This window comes from Asparagus officinalis, chromosome 3 (assembly GCF_001876935.1).
Source record: "Asparagus officinalis chromosome 3, Aspof.V1, whole genome shotgun sequence".
Taxonomy (NCBI): domain Eukaryota; kingdom Viridiplantae; phylum Streptophyta; class Magnoliopsida; order Asparagales; family Asparagaceae; genus Asparagus; species Asparagus officinalis.
Window position 1 is genome coordinate 24,888,249 of NC_033796.1, and position 20,807 is coordinate 24,909,055.

Genomic DNA, 20,807 nt, shown 5'->3' on the forward strand with positions numbered 1-20,807 from the left:
TTTTCCTAATAATATATAGTTATAAGTAAAAATCTCGTAAATTTAGGTGGGCCAAGGGCTATAATAACTTCTATTCTCTCGGGTATATTTTGAGATTTGTGATGCTTTTTGATAATATTTTAAAAAAGTTTCCTCATGTGCATCACGTATTGACACACATCTGAAAGCAAATTTAAATAATAAAAAATTGATAAACGCAATTTAACACTCTGTCCATTTAAAATATCCATTAGCTTTTCGAATATAATGAATAAAAGTAAAATTAAACACTATCTTGACATATACTATTAGTTTAAATCACCACTATTTGGATATTATTGAATATTTATTTTATAATAAATTAAACAAGTTTTTCTTTCATCCCCATGCAAAAAATGGATGGGCACCTGTTAAAAAAAAATAAAGAAAATAATGGACACCTAGTGACCTTATCCAGATGTCTTGCACCCAATTAAATTATAAAAAATTTGAGGCTGCCTAGAATACTCCTACTTTATTTAGGTTTGGGACCACCCAGTAGAGAATAGGATATTATGCAGAATATTTAGTATGTAATGTAACATGAACTTAAAAGTTTATAATAAAGACTTCAAAGTCGTTGTTGTTGTCTTGTTTCGATATACGAGCACATGCATCACGAAGGCCGTGCCGTGTCTCTATTATAAGTTTCATGAGGACTGCTAACGGCGGCCACGCCGCAAACCCAACCCTCTAATTTTGGGGCGAAAGCCGCCGGCGGCAGTCGTGGGCGACGACTGCAACTAGCACTCCTCACAGTTTCTTTGCGTCGTCAAGGTTTTTCTTACTCAGGGCTTATCTTAAAAGTCTATTTAATTATTAACTTAAAACTTTAAAGTTGTGATGAGAATTGAGAATTATATTTTTATATTCTAATATGTCTTTATAGATTGAGCGTCCTATTATAGGCTCATGCGTCGATGTTGATTTTTAAAAAATCTACTTTAAATTCTTTGTCGATAATTTGAATCTAGATTGTTCATGTATCATGCTAAAGTCACTCTAACTATTACGCCAAAAATCCAAAATTATGATGAAAATTACGGATTATATTTTTATATTGTAATAGCTTGACATAAAAATGTGTGGAAAGGAATAATATAATTTAGACCATTCTGTTGTTTTACTATTTGTTTGTTATATTTTTTGGGGAAAGAACAATTCTTTTATCAATGACTTAATTTGCAGTATCGACAGCTAAATTATAATTAGCTTTCACACACGACATAAAACAAATGATGGTGTCCTAATTTTTTTTTTTAATTTTTGGGTGGGAGGGGTGGGAGGAGGGGATTCAAGAGAATAATAGAAGTTCTGTTTTACCTAATCCGATTCCTTTAAAATTGAAATAGATAGTCAATATTAGAATAATTGAATCCTTTCTAATTATTATCTAATTAATTTAGATCATTTATCCCGAATCTTAATTAATATTTTTATATTGCGTGTATAATGTCGAGAATCTAGTCTTACCGAAGACTCCAAACCATTAGATATAACTCATTTGCTTTTTCTGAAATTCGTATCTTTTTTAATGTTTCTTTATTGAACCTCCCAACAGAATATTCCCATAGGGTTAAAGAAAAGTTAGGCCTTTGTCCTGGACTAGTCAGGCCCAATATGTAAGACGGGCTTGGCAAAGTAATTACGGAACGAGTCCATTTTAATCGGATTTGGATCCTCTCCACTACAAAAGAGTAGTGGAGAGATCACTGCTTTTAATCTTAATCGTTCATTATTTAGTAGGCGGTTATGATACAATCTAAATCTAACACTTATCATACCCCCGTGTATTGCACTCATTCCTAATTTACACTAAAAGAAAAAATCATAACCATTAATTAGATAATCAATGGCCTTCCTAATTTACACTAAAAGAAAAAATCATAACCATTAATTAGATAATCAATGGCCGTGATTATGTAGTAGTCCCTTCACTGTTTTTTTTGTAGTGGAGAGGATCCGAATCCTAAGGACCAAAAAAAAAAAACACCTTGCATTTAACAATCGTAGCACAAATATCAGTGAGAAGCAAAGTTGGAGCAGATTATAAAAATTGTAGCAATAACTTTAATACAAAAGGCGATAATTAATGATAGTTTAGAAGATGATAACATTGCATAAACCCAGCAACTGAATCTTCTTAATTACTTACTCGGCATTTCACTAATCAACTTCATAACAAATCTCTCCAAAGCAGCATCAGAAGATCCTCCAGTTTGCAAAGCCTTCCTTGATGCGACCTTCATCTCTTCAACTCTTGTCCTCACCTTAACCCCTTCCTCATCCTCCCCCATTAACCTCCTCACTCCCCTCTCTACCTCCTCAGAGCTCACAAATCCCTCGTTCTCGTCACCCAACTTCAGCTCCAGCGCAACTCCCAACACTCTCCCCATCTCAAACGCATTCAGATGCTGCTCTGCGTAGAGAGGCCACCCGAGCATTGGCACCCCGAACCAAATGCTCTCTAGGCTTGAGTTCCACCCGCAATGCGTCACGAATCCTCCTACTGATTTGTGAGCCAGGATTTGTATCTGAGGTGCCCACGAAGGCCAAACTTTGCCTCTCTCTTTGATCCTCTCCAAGAATCCTTCAGGTAATACCTCGGCTAAGTTGGAGTCCGTTGGAAGTCGGATGTCATCGGTTGAAGGGCTTCTCAAGGCCCACAAGAATCGCTGCCCGCTTCGTTCTAGGCCCTCAGCAATCTTCTTTACCTGAGAGCATGGGAAAATGTCGAAAGATTGAAGAGGTATATATACAAATACTGCGAATTGTATGTAGAACCATGCGTATTCTGGATACATTTTTTTCTGTTATATATGGTCAGGTAATTGTAATAAAAATGAGGATTAACTGTAAACGCACCCCTTGAATTATAGGGGGTTAGCCACTCATTACTGCTAAATTTCATTACTACTTATTGATCCGTGATGCAAGAGGGAATTTATTTTGTGGTATTATTTGTACCTATCACGTAGATGTGGTATGATTCAATGTGTTGCTGAGAGATGCTCTTGATGGTTCAGAGTGTTAAAAAGTGGCGTAAACCTATAGTACAACTAAAGATAAGGGAGATACAGCTCCATTTAGACAGCAAAAATTTCTAATTTTCCGATAAATTTTTTTAAGGAAAGTAGGGGGCTAACCTGGCTATAATACAAGTGTGTATCCGCAATTAACCAAAGAAACAAAATACACGCTATAAAATGAACTACGTTCAAGATGAAATGTTAGAAAGTCGTGCAGTCTACCTGAGGACGTTCAAAGCAACCAAGGCTTCCAAAGCACAAGAAGACCACAGAACCCAGTGGCTGCTCATCAAGCCATTTTATGCATTCATGACACTCCGACCCATCTTTCTTTTGCTCAAGCGCGAGCAACGGTCCAACAGGAAAGACCGAAGGTGTGGGATGATCAGGCAAGCACCGGCCATCAACCAAAGCCTTCAATGACGCCGGCTCTAACTCATCGAACGTGTTAACAATTATCCCTTTAGCCTCCCGAAATCTTTTGCCATGGTGCAGAAATATATTACAGTCTTCATCATTCTTGTCCCTAAGGATCTCAGGTACACAGAGCTTAGGCAAAGATGAGAGGCCTGGGAGATCAATATCTCCTTCAACATCATTCGAGTAATAGTCAGGGAGGTATAACATGAGACTGAGCATTGCAGCAGTTGAAGTGAAGTAAATATAAGCAGGGATATCAAATTCATTAGCAACGTCGATCATGCTTGTACAAAACAGATCAAGGACTAAGGCAGAAAGAGGGGGGCTCGACGGAGAGGAGAGGTATCGGGAGATAGAGTCTCTAACAAGAGGCTTGTGGGAATCAACGAAGCGGGTAACGAAGGTTTCTGGTTTCTGGTGATTGGGAGGGTCAATCTGAGGAAGCTCTTCGAAGGTGATGTCAAGGCCGAGGGAGATAACTGAATCGATGTAGGCTTTGATGGCAGAAGCCCATGCAGGGACAAGGTGGTTTATGGTGAGAATTGTGATAGAGAAGTGGATTTCTGTATTTTTCAAGAGAAGTTTTGCGAGCTCTACAGTCGAGATTAGGTGACCGACGCCCTGTATTGGCATGAACATAACTCCTATTTTCACCATCCTCTTTGTTCGGTTAATACTTAGCTAGAAATTTGTACTTAAAAGCTAGAAGAAACTAAGATGAGTATATGTAGGCAAAAGATTTCAGTAACTATTAGCAGTATGAGAAAACAAAAACATAAAACAAAATGCCGGCTTGAAGGAGAATATGGACGTGAGTTAACCTATTATGCTGAGATCTTCCTTTTGGCTAGAATGCAATTGAAGCCGCCTTCACCAACAACAAGAGCATGCGCAGGATTGCTCATTTTAAATGACAAGTTGAATTAGTACCAATCAACTGTTTAGAGAAAAGGATACATAAACCTACAGTTAGGTAAAAATTAAGTTATATGGAATTTTGATTGAACAGTTACAGTTTGGATTTCCCCCCTCTTCAAAATGGTTGCAGTTTGGATGCAAGAAAGTGCAGTAGACGACATCGGAAATTAAGAATACAATAAAAACAGTGTGAAAAAAATCTCAAATAAATTTGATATAAACATAAGTAACTAAATTAACCAAACAGATACAATATTTCTCAAACAAGATTCCAAGCTTTTCAAAGTCACGCTTCCAATTAACTGTACATACTTCCAGATGCCTCTCCGTCTAACGTTATCACTGCCGCTGCCGTGGATTCAATTAACGTCTGAAATGTGCACGGCAAAACATCCATCTTTTTCTCCCAATTCACACAAAATTTTGCAGATGGAAGTCGAAAATGTAAAAAGACTTACCCCCACGTTCGTGTCATCACTATTGTTCGAATACAAGTCAAACAAAGCTTAGGTCACCACATTTCGCATACATTGAAACCAGTAATAGCATTCTATCGAGCTGAGAATGCTAGCTTTTCCAAACTCTGTGCTTGTCCTTATCAAAATCAATAAATTTTACATGCACAACAATTAGAGAACTAGCAAAATGTTCTTTGTCAACAAAACCTTATAAATAGTATAGTCACATGGAGTAACGTTGTTCTTTCTCGTACTTTCTTTGGCTAATGACTATTACAGTTCTGATTCCCCCTTTTTTTTTTCATTTTCTCTTTTAGCTGCATGAGGGGGAGGGAGGGGGGGGGGGGCCTCAGTGGGAACAAGTCACATTGTCCGGATCGGATAAAGTAACATTGTATCGTTGTGTTCCATGACACTAGAATGTTAACATAATTACATTTCACTTCATGAATTCTAATTTCCACAGCATTCGTAATTTGACAGATCAAAATCTTGCTTACTATGTTACATAATGCGAGTTTAAAAGAAATGGACTACATCCTTTTCACCGTGCTATGTTACCATAATCATCGTATTCCTAATCCAAAAATAGGATATAACAAACATTGCATGTAAATGTATCAGGTAACAGTAAGTCCAGCAGCTCATCATACCCTCAGCATTGACGTTATTCTGAGGCTTCAGTTCCCATTATATACCTCTTCATAACAAAATGTTACACATAAATGAGAGCTTGGACAAAAATTGGTCTCCATACAAAGTAAATAGCCAGTCTGCTCTAATGCACAAAAACCTTATTAGGCCAATAAAATACACAAATTTGTGTAATTTGTTAGGTTGGGGGTGGATACCAACCTACGACGGCGGAGGAGCTCCGACGAGCTCCAGATTGATGCAGGCGAGCGTCGACTCAGCGAATTCGACGACGAACGCGATGGTGGCAGATGAGCTCGAGCAGTTGAGCTCGAATTGGGCGAACGCGACCCTCAGCGAACGCGCACCTGACCATGGCGTCCCAACTCGACGACCCGCGCGTTTGGGAGATGGTGACCCCGCGTTCGGAACTCCGACGTCCGCGTCAGCGCCCCACCATCGCGTCCGCTGCGCCGCTGGCGACAGGCTGTCAGGGGATTTAAGAAGAGAGAGAAAAGAGAAGAGGGGATTTTATTGTGGGTATTAACACTGTAGCTACAGTGTTTGTTTGAGGAATCTCAGTTTAGAGATTTGCTCTTGATTTGTAATTTCTTGTTAGATTAAATAAGAAATTGACTGTGTGGCTCCCGAGGACGTAGGCAGTTGCCGAACCTCGTTAAAACTTGGTGTACTTCTTTCTATACTGCGTTTCTGTTGCATTAGGGGTTTAGGCGTTTAAATTCCCAACAACTGGTATCAGAGCGTGAAACGATCTAGAGGAAGTCAGATTCAAGTGGGAGCCATGGCCGCAGATGAGGGAAAGGTGAGAATAGAGAAGTTTGATGGATCAGATTTCGGATTCTGGAAAATGCAGATAGAGGATTATCTGTATCAGAAAAATCTGTATCATCCTCTCTCGGGGAAGAAGCCGGAGGGTATGAAGGAAGAAGATTGGAATCTTCTAGACAGAAAAGCCCTCGGAGTTATCTGATTGACATTAACTTGCAATGTTGCGTTCAACATAGCGAAGGAGAAGACCACGGCAGGTCTTATGGCAGCACTCTCAAATATGTATGAGAAGCCATCAGCCTCAAATAAAGTCCATTTGATGAGGCGGTTGTTCAATCTGCGAATGGCGGAAGGTGCATCGGTAGCACATCATCTCAATGAACTCAATACAGTCACGACCCAATTGAGTTCAGTTGATATTGAGTTTGATGAGGAAGTTCGAGCGTTGATCCTTTTGTCTTCCCTACCAGAGAGTTGGAACGCTACAGTCACGGCAGTGAGTAGCTCATCGGGAAAGAGAAAGTTGAAGTTTGACGACATTCGTGATCTGGTTCTCAGTGAGGAGATCCGACGGAGAGAGTCGGGTAAAGCTACAACCTCTTCAGTATTGTATACAGAGTCAAGAGGTAAAAGTTCAACCAGAGGAAATGGATCAGATGATAGGAGATCCAAATCCAGAAATCCCAACAGTTCGAAGGCTATCGAGTGTTGGAAGTGCGGGAAAACCGGGCACTACAAGAATCAGTGCAGGAGTGCACGGGAGGAGTGGGAGGCAAATGCAGATGTGAACGTTGCCTCCACCTCAGGAGGAGAAGATGCGCTGATATGCTCTTTGGAGAGCAAGGAGGAGTCTTGGGTGTTGGACTCGGGAGCATCATTCCATGCTACTTCTCAGAAAGAATTCCTCGAGAAGTATATCCCCGGAAACCTTGGAAATGTATATCTTGGTGACGATCAAGCATGTGCCATTATTGGCAAAGGTGTAGTGAAGATTAAGCTGAATGGGTCAGTATGGGAGCTGAAGGATGTCAGGTATATTCCCGACCTGAAGAGGAACTTAATCTCAGTAAGCCAGCTGGCTAGTGAAGGCTACACGATGACTTTCCATGGCGATGACTGGAGGATTTCGAAGGGCGCAATGACGATTGCCAGAGACAGGAAGACTAGTACACTGTATACTGGTACCCTGTATATGACAGCGAGTGCACGTTGTTCGATCTCAGTTGCAGCAGGCAATGAGACTTCAAAGCTGTGGCACCAGAGACTCGGTCATATGAGTGAAAAGGGGATGAAGGTTATGCACACAAAGAGAAAACTCACAGGTTTACAATCAGTAGAGATTGATATGTGTGAAGAATGCATACTTGGAAAGCAGAAGAGAGTTAGCTTTCAGACAAGTAGCAGACCCCGCACGAAGCAGAAGCTAGAGCTTGTTCACTCAGATGTTTGGGGACCAACAACCACCGCGTCGATTGGTGGGAAACACTACTTCATGACTTTTATTGATGATCACTCTCGGAAAGTATGGGTCTACTTTCTGAAGAAAAAGTCAGAAGTGTTTGAGGCTTTCAGAAGATGGAAAGCCATGGTCGAGAATGAGACCGGTTTGAGGGTAAAGAAACTCAGAACAGACAATGGTGGTGAGTATGAAGACACCAGATTCAAGAAGTTCTGCTATGAGCACGGTATCAGAATGGAAAGGACCGTGCCCGGCACGCCTCAGCATAATGGTGTGGCTGAGCGCATGAATAGAACGTTGACAGAGAGAGCCAGAAGCATTCGGACGCAGTCAGGTCTACTGAAGTAGTTCTGGGCAGAAACAGTCAACACAGCAGCTTACTTGATCAACCGAGGTCCATCGGTTCCATTGGAGCACAGAATACCAGAAGAGGTATGGTGCAGAAAGGAGGTAACCCTCTCACATCTCAAAGTTTTCGGTTGTGTAGCTTATGTGCATATAAGTGATCAAGGCAGGAATGAACCTGATCCCAAGTCCAAGAAATGCACATTCATCGGGTATGGTGAAGACGAGTTCGGCTACCGCATTTGGGACAACGAAAACAAGAAGGTGATCAGGTGCAGAGATGTGACATTCAACGAGAAGGTGATGTACAAGGACATGCACAAGACAGATGACGGTGACTCAGAGAGCGAGTCAACATTTGTAGATGCAGATGATGTCCCAGATAACCTCTCTGAAGAATCCAATGCAGAAGGTCCTCAGCCAGAAGAGCCTGTTGGACAGAACGGTGCGCAGGAGCCCGACGCACCAGCTCCGATATTGAGGAGAAGTACTCGTCCTCCTGTGCCTAACAGCAGATACATGAATTATATGTTGCTGACAAATGGAGGAGAGTCTGAAAGCTTTGATGAAGCTTGTCAGAGTGGAGATGCGAGCAAGTGGGAGTTTGCTGCGAAAGAAGAGATGAAATCTCTGATCTCCAACCAGTCATGGGGACTAGCTAAGTTGCCCATAGGGAAGAAGGCACGTCACAACAAGTGGGTGTATCGAGTGAAAAAGGAGAAGAATGGTTTCAGAAGATACAGAGCCCGACGAGTTGTCAAAGGATTTCAACAGAATATCCAAGGAAGAAAAGATCCAGCAGATATGTTGACAAAGGCAGCGACCTTTCAGAAACTGGAGTTGTGCGCAACTTCAGTTGGCCTTCATGCATAGATGATGAGGGCGGAGCCACACAGGAGAGAAGCTTGATGATATAGCCCGTTGCCGTCGGTTTGGTCTCCAAGTGGGAGATTGTTAGGTTGGGGGTGGATACCAACCTACGACGGCGGAGGAGCTCCGACGAGCTCCAGATTGATGCAGGCGAGCGTCGACTCAGCGAATTCGACGACGAACGCGATGGTGGCAGATGAGCTCGAGCAGTTGAGCTCGAATTGGGCGAACACGACCCTCAGCGAACGCGCACCTGACCATGGCGTCCCAGCTCGACGACCCGCGTGTTTGGGAGATGGCGACCCCGCGTTCGGAACTCCGACGTCCGCGTCAGCGCCCCACCATCGCGCCCGCTGCGTCGCTGGCGACAGGCTGTCACTAGCCTGTCAAATTTTTCGGCTATAAAAGGAGCTCTCCCCGACTTTTCTCTGACGGCGGTGAAAAACCCCAAACGCAGCAGCGTTCCTTTTTTCTCAAATCGCAGCAGCGATTTAAATTCCCAGGCTTCAACAGTGTTTGAGGGGATTTAAGAAGAGAGAGAAAAGAGAAGAGGGGATTTTATTGTGGGTATTAACACTGTAGCTACAATGTTTGTTTGAGGAATCTCAGTTTAGAGATTTGCTCTTGATTTGTAATTTCTTGTTAGATTAAATAAGAAATTGACTGTGTGGCTCCCGAGGACGTAGGCAGTTGCCGAACCTCGTAAATCTTGTGTACTGTTCTCTATTCTGTGTTTCCGTTGCATTAGGGATTTAGACGTTAAATTCCCAACATAATTTAGGTTCATTTTGTTGCATGAAAGTTCTCACAAGGAAAACTCAGGTGTTGTTGATAATTTTCCCAGTCCCTGTGTTTTAATGGTAGGCTTTGGTTTCTCTGTTGAAAAGTGCAAGTAGATCCTCCATGGGGATTGCTGTGAGGTTGTCATTGTCTGACATGAACACTCACCTGCACAGGGAAAAATATTAGAAGAAAACAATTATAATATTGTACTATGATAGAGTTCAATTTTAATAAATATCCAGTAGAGGACATGAAATTAGTTTTAAAATCTTGAGCAAATTTGGGTCCTCGAGTACATTTCAACAATTTTTTAACTGGAAATTAATTCCGGGCTGAACCTGTCAATTTTATTATTGATGGCAGGAATAACCATTAAAAGCTTACAACAAAAGGGGATGTCCTGAAAACTTTTGAACTTGTGAAAAAGCTGGAGTACATTTCATCAATCTTAAAGAAACTCTTTTTAATTTCTCCCTCTTTGGCACTCCAATGAGGGTTATATTTAGTAGCCTGGTTATTGGTCTTTTCATATACAACATCATGCAGCCAAACTAATTTTAAACTCTTGGGCAAATTTGGGTCATAGAATACATTCCATCATGTTACATATAAACTCGTGCTTTTTTTTAAAAGCACTCGGATAGGTACTGGTAAGGTAGATAAACCTGCAGGCTAAGGTGACTAAAATCTTTTCCTAAAAAATGACGAGAAACAAATAGAGAGAAAAGAATAATACTCTGCTGAGATAACTAAACCAGCCCATGTTAATTCTTCTGATAACGTGAAGATAGAAAAAACACCAAATATCTCAAGGTCAGTAAAAAAGACCTGTCCACAGGTCGCTTCCTTTTCGCCAACGACTATTATATAATTGTATTGAGCCATCTGATAATCTTGCACCTGCAAATATATGAAAACTGCGAGAACAGTTTGTGTCTGTTACAGAGGTAGCCCCTTGCATCTTTAAGCGGATATATCCACATTTAGTACAGAAAAAAGTATGCCAAGTTATCTTACCCACACCCATTTACTTATGCATTAATCGGGGCATCTATATACCACAAGAGTCTTTTTACGCTTGGAAAAGGATGAAAATTGCATTTCACTCATCAAAGCATCTCCAAGCTTTTAGGGAATTCATTCATGTTTCTGTCTAAATACCTTGAGTCTGAAAGGATCAAGGGTCTACGAACACAACTAAGCACTTACTAAGTCGTGTTTTAAGTACTTCAATAATACGTATTACAGTTCCACAAGAAAAGAAAGCTCCCTTCGACAGAAGCCCCTGGGAAGTCGAAGCCAAGGTGCAGTATAAAATCTTTATCAATTCAAGAAATAGCATGCATAGATTGACATGAGACCGCAGCTATGCAAGAGAGTAATAGAAAATTGTACCTTTTTCTTATCGCGTTGTCTGTTACATCAACATCCACAAAAATATCCATGAACTGGGAAAGAACTGGTTTAATAATAGTTCCAACTAAAAAAAAAATGAAAATGAAGCAATAACATTCTAGGTCATACACCTCGTAAGAACTACTGAAGTAGTACTGATTGAAGTAGGAAATAACGCGTTAAATATTATGTATTTTTACAGTGAACGGACACGAAAATAAGTTCAACTGAGCTCTATAAGACCGTACTCTGTGCTGAAGCATCAGGGAATGCCCTGGGTGTTGTGCCTCGAGAATCCAAACCAATTGCCAAGAAAAGATAAACCAACACACCAAACAATAACACAAACACAATCAACACCAGTTTTACGTGGTTCGGCGAGATGCCTACGTCCACGGGGCAGGGGGGGGGGGGGTTTCACTATTAGAAATCAAGAGGAACAAACTAGGGTTACAATCACTCACCAAAAACCCACAACAACTCACTCTTGATCTCTCCAAATGCTCCTAGAATAGAAGCCCAAAGAAAACCCTCTCAAATAACTCAAAACTCCTGCCTTGAAACCCTAGAAAACACTCATTGAGTATTTATACCAAAGCCAAACGAAACGGGTCTGAAAACAGAACCCAGACCCGAACCAGAGTCGCGGTCGACCGCAGCGCCATGTGCAGTCGACCGCGAAAAGTCCAGAGGCTCACCCAGCTCTCTGGACAAAACGCGGTCGACCGCCGCTCCATGTCCGGTCGACCGCCCAACTTCTAGAGCCACAAATACATCTGCGTGCACATTGCGGTCGACCGCAGCTCCACCTCCGGTCGACCGCCAGACGCCCAAAAGCACTCTTCGGCTTTTTCCAGTGATCAACTCCATACACTCGCCGAATCTACAATTCTACACCTCGAATCTACAATTCTCCATCTCGGCGAACGTTTTCCCAAAACTGAGCCGACACCGATCAAACCAATGCCTCAACTGTTGCATCTGGTACGCCATGGCAAAGGACTCATGACAACGGACCCTATCCACAACACGTCGAGACCCAAACGGGAGTGCGAACACTCAACCCCAAACCAACTGTGTCTACTCACCAAACAACTGAGCCTACACCGACTATACCAAATGCCTCACTTGCTGAGACCCAAATGGGAGTACAAACACTCACCCCAAATGTCGATGTCGCTCACCAAATCGGCTGCATCAGAAAACTGGCTGCCTACGTATCCTCTCCATGGAATCAAGCATTCACGTAGTTCACCCAATGGGCCTCCAAAGGCCCTCAATCCAACCTGCGGCTGATAGCATCATCAACGACCCCAAACTGAAGCGATCCGAACACCTCCACCTGAGGTGAAACAATGGCCGTATCCAAAAAATATCCACCAGCTGCATCCAAATCAACCACCTCATCATCTGCACCCATAAATAAATGACTCCCACGCTGTGCCACCTCAGCTGGAATCCCAACCAATGCAGAATGACCTGGAGTATGTGGGGAAATCCCCACCCAATGTGGAGTAGCATCAACCTCCACCCGCTGCGATCTCCCTCTGACCTGATCAATACTCTCCACCTGCCGAGAGTCCAAAGTGACAAACCTGCTCAGACCAAACTCAGAAGCTCCCAACTGATAGCCGAACGAGCCTCTGAATCCTAAATGCGCAATCGGATCCAATCTCACATCAGCGATGTGACCAAGTGCTGGGTAGCCCAATATCCGACGCCAACCAAAATCTAAAACAGCTCCACCAGATCTAACAACTCTATACGCAGCAGTCGATAACCTCATAAGATGATCCAAACCTGTCGAAGCCTGAATACCAGATCCACTGCTCGACAACCAATGCCGATCCTCCTCCAGAAAAGAACGGCTCACTAAATCTGCCATCTCATCACGTCGCTCCACTGTCTCCTCTCCTCTGAAGTGTCTCCAACTGCCATGAGCTCGGCACCAATGCAAGAAAGGACTCCTACTAGAACAAGTACGACTGGTAACCTTTCTGCCCATACACTTCCTCTAACTGTTGCGGACTACTAGGGCTTCATACCAAAGGGACTTGGTTGCAACCCATATATGCCTAGTACGATCCCCAACATAAGAAACAAAATACCGATTACCTCCCACTGATGCCTCCATGGAAGGCCCCCAATGCCTGACTGAACACCTCCAATAAGACCCTCGATCGGTGGATAGAAGTGCTGAACTCCACCTCGGTCTTCTCGCTCATCCCACTATGCTCACATGACTTCAATCTGCAGGTCATAGCACTCCTCAACAATCTGTGCATGGTATAACCAACAATATATCCCAGCGTCAAACAATGTCACAGTCTAGCCATAGAAGTAGTCAGCGCCCTATCAACTACCGTGCTCCCAAGCAGATAATACAAGTTACTCCGTCTGACTCCCTTCATCACAATCATGGACCCCGATGTGACCTTTAAGTGAGAATCCGCCAAAGTCACCCTATAGCCTGCTGCCTCCAATACCCCAAGTGAAATGATGTTCTTCCTCAGTTGAGGAACAAACCTCACATCAGCCAACTCCCGGATCATCCCGTCACTCATCCGAATCTGAACGGTACCAATACCACCAATAGGGCATCTGTGATCATTACCCATAAGAACAGCATCCTCTCTTTCCAACTCCTGAAAGCTGGAGAACCAATCCCTTCTAGGGCATATGTGGTAAGTAGCACCAGAATCCAACATCCACTCGGTGGAGTCGGCAACATCAACTGACGGAAGAGCTGGGCACGAATAGCCCGAAGAATCTGAATCAGAAACATCGCCACTAGCCTTGGCAATATTCACCTCTGAAGCTTGAATAGCTTTCCCTTTATTCTTCACAGCTTGCAATTTTGGGCATTCGGCTTTCCAATGTCCATCCTCTCTACAAAAGGCACACTGATTCCTACCAACTGCAGGATGCCCCCCTCTAGACTGCGATCTTCTCCCACGGTTTGAACCTTTAGCTCTTGTAACCAATGCCCCTGCAACCGGCTCAATGGAAATCTCCTTGTCCTTCTTTCGAAGTTGATAGTTCACAAGGGCTGCGATGACCTCACTATACGAAAGAGATGCCTTCCCATTAATAAGAGTGAGGACGAATGTCTCATATTCCTCGTCGGGCAAGAAACTCAATAACAACAATGCTTTATCCTCATCTTCAACAATGACATCTACGTTCGCCAAATCTGCAAGTAGCTTCGTGTAGTGGTTCATGTGATCACTAATGGATGTCCCCTTCTTCAATTGGAAGCGATAAAGCCTCCTCTTCAAATGCAAACGATTTTCGACACTCTTTGTCAAATATTTGCCCTCTAGGACCTCCCAGATCTTCTTTGCCGAAGTTTCATTCATCACATCATATTTAAGGTCTTGGGTAAGGCAAGACCTAATCACACCACACGCCGTTCTATTCATCTTATTCCAAACCTTTTCATCACTTTACCACAAAGATCCCACCTTTATCACCAATCGAAGCTCTAGATGAACTTCCCAACTGATCTACCCCTCCAAAAAGCCCAAGCGTTACCCGGAGCTCTGATACCACTTGTTGTGCCTCGAGAATCCAAACCAATCGCCAAGAAAAGATAAACCAACACACCAAACAATAGCACAAAACACAATCAACACCGGTTTTACGTGGTTCGGCGAGATGCCTACGTCCACGGGGCAAGGGGGGGAGGGGAGTTTTCACTATTAGAAATCAAGAGGAACAAACTAGGGTTACAATCACTCACCAAAAACTCACAACAACTCACTCTTGATCTCTCCAAATGCTCCTAGAATAGAAGCCCAAAGAAAACCCTCTCAAATAACTCAAAACTCCTGCCTTGAAACCCTAGAAAACACTCATTGGGTATTTATACCAAAGCCAAATGAAACGGGTCTGAAAACAGAACCCAGACCCGAACCAGAGTCGCGGTCGACCGCAGCGCCATGTGCGGTCGACCGCGAAAAGTCCAGAGGCTCACCCAGCTCTCTGGACAAAACGCGGTCGACCGCCGCTCCATGTCCGGTCGACCGCCCAACTTCTAGAGCCACAAATACATCTGCGTGCACATTGCGGTCGACCGCAGCTCCACCTCCGGTCGACCGCCAGACGCCCAAAAGCACTCTTCGACTTTTTCCAGTGATCAACTCCATACACTTACCGAATCTACAATTCTCCACCTCGAATCTACAATTCTCCACCTCGGCGAACGTTTTCCCAAAACTGAGCCTCTGCGTGCACATTGCGGTCGACCGCAGCTCCACCTCCGGTCGACCGCCAGACGCCCAAAAGCACTCTTTAACTTTTTCCAGTGATCAACTCTATACACTCGCCGAATCTACAATTCTTCACCTCGAATCTACACTGGGCAGTTCATTGGCTTATGCACAAACTCCTGTTTTTCTATCTGTAGCAGAGAAAATATACCTTCTAATTAAAAAAAATCAAACCAGGCAAGAAAAAAAGGCTACTATAAATGGCTTCCATATATAATGTCCTAGGTACAAATCAGAATGTACAGGTATGTCATACCAAAAATTCCCTTCCCATAGAACTTGTGAAAAGGCTCAATGTTATGACAAATTTCTAGGATAAACTAATATCAATCACACGAAAGCACGAAAAATATTAAGAACACACAAACACAAAGATATACATAGTTCGGCTTGCAGCCTACGTCCACGGGCGAAGGAGGAGAATAGCTTTACTAATTAAATTGTGAGGAATACAAAGTGGAATCTCTCAATCACTCAATCCTAAATGACACCATTGAAAGCACTTAATCTCTCTAACAATCTCTAACACTTAGAGAGCTAACCAAATAAAGAGCCAAATCAAAACCTCTTGAATCTATTGCTTCAGCCTGCAGTGCTCTCTCAATTCTTACTACTGCCGTCGGGTGCATCACAATCTCTCTTAGCAGAAGGAACACAAAAGAGAGCAAACCGAAAAGCCTAATTATCTCATGGCTTCAAAGAGAAACTCCGCTTCTTGTCTTGATACGGCCTGTAACCTTACACAATTTTCTTGATGTCGCTGCCTACATAAATTCGGAATCTCCATGAACCACGGCTTAGCTGCGGTGGTGGGATTAAATCCACCAAAAGAGAGCATCATGTGATGGTATATTTTAAGGGCCAAGTCGGTGATCAAGAGCTTGCTTCAAACGAGAATTCCTAGCCATAATTATAATTATTAGAATAGGACTTCCAAACATATTTGGACTCTGGACTTATCCTTAGTTCAAAAACAAATCCAACTCAAATGTCAATTTGTTGCTCTTGTTTTACCGAGATGTCACCATGACCAAAGGATTTAGATTTGGGTTAGTTCATAATTCTAAGTATTTAAGGCAAACTATAACATATCTTCACCTTGACTCAAATACGTAGACAAATACCTCACACCAAAATTAGTTAACTTACTCCACATTCTCCAATAGACCTGCAGGATATCAAATGCGGCACATATCAATCAATTCCAAGCACCTCTTGGACTCACCAAGTGAAAGAGACATCAACAATATGTTGACTGAATAATCCGCATGATTAACTGACCACTACATAAAGCCATAACCTAAAGTAGCTCCCAAATAGTACAAAGGCTCATAATCATCAACTGATGATACATAAGCTACTATATCTTCAAATCTTCTCAGCGGTCGAATCCAATCATCCTCACACGTGGCAGAGTATTTCTTTGACTTCCAAACAAATCCTTCCTCAATCCAATTTGTGTCAACACGGAGATCATCCTAAGTTGCCAAAGGCTGAAACTTATGTTGCCGTCAAACTTCTCGATATCCTACTCCGTAGTGGTTATCGTCATCTTCTCGTCCGATTAATAGCTGATGACTCTGATACCAATTTGTTATGACAAACCTCAGGATAAACTAAAATCAATCACATGAAAGTACGAAAAATATTAAGAACACACGAACATAAAGATATACGTGGTTCGGCTTGTAGCCTATGTGCACGTGCGAAGAAGGAGAAAAGCTTTACTAGATTATGAAGAATACTGTCAGGACCTGATGAACAGCTGTCAATTGCGCCAAACACCTCAGAAGCTTGAAGACTGGTGGCTTGAGAAGTTGGGGGCTGATACGCAAAGATTGGGCTTATCATGCAAAGACTTTAAAAGTTCAAGGGCTTGTAATAAATGTTCTGTTACAACTGTTTCTGTTTTTTGTTTGTTTTTCTGTTCGGCTGTGTACTGTTCGTGCACGTGCACAAACATCAGTTCATTGAATCCATTTGTATAAATTGAGAACTTGTACACAATCAAAGGTAGCATATGAATGAAATTAGAATTGTTCTTTTTCTCAAATTTAACCTATGTTCTTCTTCTCTCTAAACTTCTTCCTCTCAATCTCAATTCTCTCTCACTTCTTGTCTACATCTCTCTCAACTATCTCAATTTTCTCTTCTTGAAGTTGTTTCAGGTTCAACCATGGCCAGAATTGAAGCTAGGAGAATCAACAGAGGATTGAGATCCTCACAATTGGTATCAGAGCAAAGCTTCTTCGATCAACACTGGGCGGAGATGTTTTCGCAGCTGGAAGAGAATGCAAAACTTCTCCAAGAACTTAGGAATTCCAAGGATCAAGGCCAAGGAGTCACAGGGTCAGGAGCAAGAGATGAACGGAGGGTCTTGAGCTCGGAGCCAAGAATTGATCGGGGAATATTGGGGCTAGGCACTAGGGATCTGGGCTAAGGAATCTTGGGTTCATGGATGAAGAACGAGCGGCGAATCTTGAATTCAAGATCCAAATATAAGGATTCAGGCAAGGAACAGGCTCCTTGATCGCAAGGGTGTGTTGATTTTTGTGGAGAATTTTAGCCACCACACAGTTTTGGTGGAGTGCGATCTTTCGAAACCGAAGGACGAAAGAAGGATGATGTGCAGATCCCTGTCAGTGATAAAATCTATGAGTATATTTTGTTTCGGGGAAGTGATATCAAGGATCTACAGGTTAAGTCATCGTCTCCGCCTGTTCAAACTGCTTTCATTCACAATGATCCTGCTATTATTCAGTCACACTATTCTCATCCTGCATCTACTTCGGCTACCTTGCCTTCTGCTGGAAATGGAGTTATTAGTGCTCCTAGTTCCAATACAACTCAGCTAGGACTTTCAAGGTCATCTTTGCAAGGTGGTCTACCCCTTCATCGGCCTGGGGGAAGCATAGGGTCCTGGGGAGGTGAAAATGACGATGAATCAGATGATAATTTGGAAGATGATGATGTTGAAACTCATCAATCTGAGATCAAGAAACCTGTCTATGTGAAGGATGACTTCTTTGACACTCTCTCCAGCAGCACTCTTGATCGGAACTCAACTCAGATTTCTTCTTCCAAGAAAACCCAACAAAGGTGTTCGACGAAATGCCTCACTGAGCCATTGAGATCCACCAAGAACCTGCAGGAACCTTTGAGGTGTTCACGGAGGTTATCCTCTCTTCCTTTGCCCCAGATTTCAAATGGGTCGAGTAAAGAGGATGTGAGAAATTTTGGTGTGGAATTGATCAAAAAGAAGAAACCGCCGCCGCATTCAACTGGGAGAAGTGTCTAAGAGTCTCGCCGGAGGGAAGTCAGCATCAGGCCAACGTGAATTTACCGAAATTCCACTCCGTTACGATCACAACAGAAGCCCAACTCCAAGAAGCTAGAAGGAATCAGGGAGAAGAGGGAGTTATCTCATTCTCCAAGAAGAGCAGTGTTTGTTGGAAATTTGCAGTAAAAAGACAATGAAAGAAAAATTAACTTGTATTCTCTCAAAATCAATTACAATTTGGATTCCGATTACAAAAGAGAGGAGAATGAATTTGATTCTCCCCCTTATTTAATTCTGGGTTCTTCACGGTGGCGATGAGATGCCTCCCTCGAATGCTCGCGTCGAGTTTGCTTCTCGTTGACGATCCGCACGTCTTGATTCACTGGAACGTGGTCTTCTCCTCACGATTTGACGCTGTGGAGAACTTGCGTGGCAAGTTTGAAAATAACTCTTAACGAGTTGATAACTCTGAATGAGTTTTAGAAGAACTTGTAGAGCAAGTTTTGAACTCTGATCGAGTTGATAACTCTGAACGAGTTTTAGAAGAACTTGCAGAGCAAGTTTTGAACTCTGATCGAGTTGATAACTCTGAACGAGTTTGAACTCTTGAAAAAGAGTTGATTTGAACCGAAAGTCGGTTATAAGCCAAGGGAATGCTCCTGTGGTCGATCGTTGCTGAGGAGGAACGTCAATCTCCCCCTTGCTGCCAAGCCAAAGATCTCCTCTTTGCTGCCCAAAAAGAAGAATCCAAGAGCCCAGAGCCCTTTTGACCGAATCTCTTTTTGTTGATGAGAAAAAATTCGATCCCTCAAATCAATTGAGTTTCTGGTATTTGTAGGGGATTAAGGGTGGTAACTACCCCCTTAATCCGCTCTTAAGTGGGGCGAAAATCTCTCAAATCGTGGGAAAAAACAGTTCCTGGAACTGTTCATTGCGTGCTTTGAACGAGTCAAACGCTAAAAAAATAGCGTTCAGGGCCCGAACTCTGCGTTTTTAGACTAAAAACGCAGAGTTGGGCCTATTTTGGTAGCTGAACGCACAGTTGGGTCTGTTTAAGAGATTAACTCTGCGTTTTGATATTGAAAATACAGAGTTAAGCCTGTTCTAGGCTGAAAACGCACAGTTCGTGCTGTTTTAGAGATTAACTCTGCGTTTTGATGTTGAAAACACAGAGTTGAGCCTGTTCTAGGCTGAAAACGCACAGTTTGTGTTGTTTTAGAGATGAACTCTGCGTTTTAGGCTGAAAACGCAGAGTTGGGCCGTAACTCTGCGTTTTGATGTTATATCACAAGGATAACCTCTGTGTTTTGAGGTTATAACGCTGGTTCGACCTGTGCGCTTTGACTCTGTAATGCAGAGGCGAACCTTAGGCGGGCTTGGCGGGCTTCAGGCTAAGTCCAATGTTCTGACGAAGTCCAGTCTTGCAGACGGACCTCAGAACATAATTTGCTGCGAAGAACAGGTCATAACAGAAGTGAATTTCTGCGTTTGAGAGAGATTGTTGGCTTATAACCTCGTCCATTATAACATTGCAAAGGCCTTTGCTTATTGATCTTTGCCTGTTATAAAATATGAGAGTCGTCAGATTGTAACTCCCGATGTTGATTGTGAATGCTGTTGAATTAGAGCTTTCATCAGTTGTCGTGAAGGTCGTCAGATTGTAGCCTTCTACGTGAAAGTCCTCAAATTGTAGCCTTCTGGAAGTCGTCAGATTGTAACTTCCATCATCGGTGTTTGATGAGGGATCAACTATCTATTGTGATTTTTAGACAGCCTACAAGCAGTTACCTCATTCTCCAAGAAGAGAAAGCTAAAGCATGGAGGAGGCAAGGGAAAGAAAAAGAGAAAGCTAAAGCATGGAGGAGGCAAGGGAAAGAAAAAGAGAAAGCTAAAGCTGAGGAGAGGCCGTAACCGTTCGAAAATGGTGGTTTCTTGTTGGGTTTTCTCCTCAGCTCTCATCCTCAATTTTCCACCTAATTTTGTTCGCCAGCTCAGCAACAAGGCTCGCCGAAACTGCGGCAACATCGGAGTTGCTCAGGTCGTCGCGGCCTCTTGGACCAGCTCGTTGTCTTCTGATGAAGGATCTCTTCCTTCCACCGCCGCCATTGCGGTTGATGGTGTTGTGGTTGTGTTTTCTGT

General features: G+C 42.8%; 1 protein-coding gene across 1 annotated transcript; it reads right to left on the reverse strand.

The window, feature by feature from the left end:
* LOC109833460 (anthocyanidin 3-O-glucosyltransferase 2-like) lies at positions 2,084 to 4,340 on the reverse strand. The gene is made up of 2 exons (XM_020401132.1): positions 3,270 to 4,340; positions 2,084 to 2,732 (listed from the first exon to the last, which is right to left on the reverse strand). The coding sequence occupies exons 1-2, from the start codon at positions 4,122 to 4,124 to the stop codon at positions 2,166 to 2,168; spliced, it is 1,422 nt and encodes a 473-aa protein (XP_020256721.1). The 5' UTR covers positions 4,125 to 4,340; the 3' UTR covers positions 2,084 to 2,165.

Excerpts from the sequence above, each read along its gene's own strand:
- LOC109833460 (XM_020401132.1), bottom strand. The coding sequence starts at position 4,124 with ATGGTGAAAATAGGAGTTATGTTCATGCCAATACAGGGCGTCGGTCAC. Across the intron at positions 2,733-3,269 it reads GTTGCTTTGAACGTCCTCAG|GTAAAGAAGATTGCTGAGGG; the intron begins GTAGACTGCACG and ends CCATGCTCTCAG.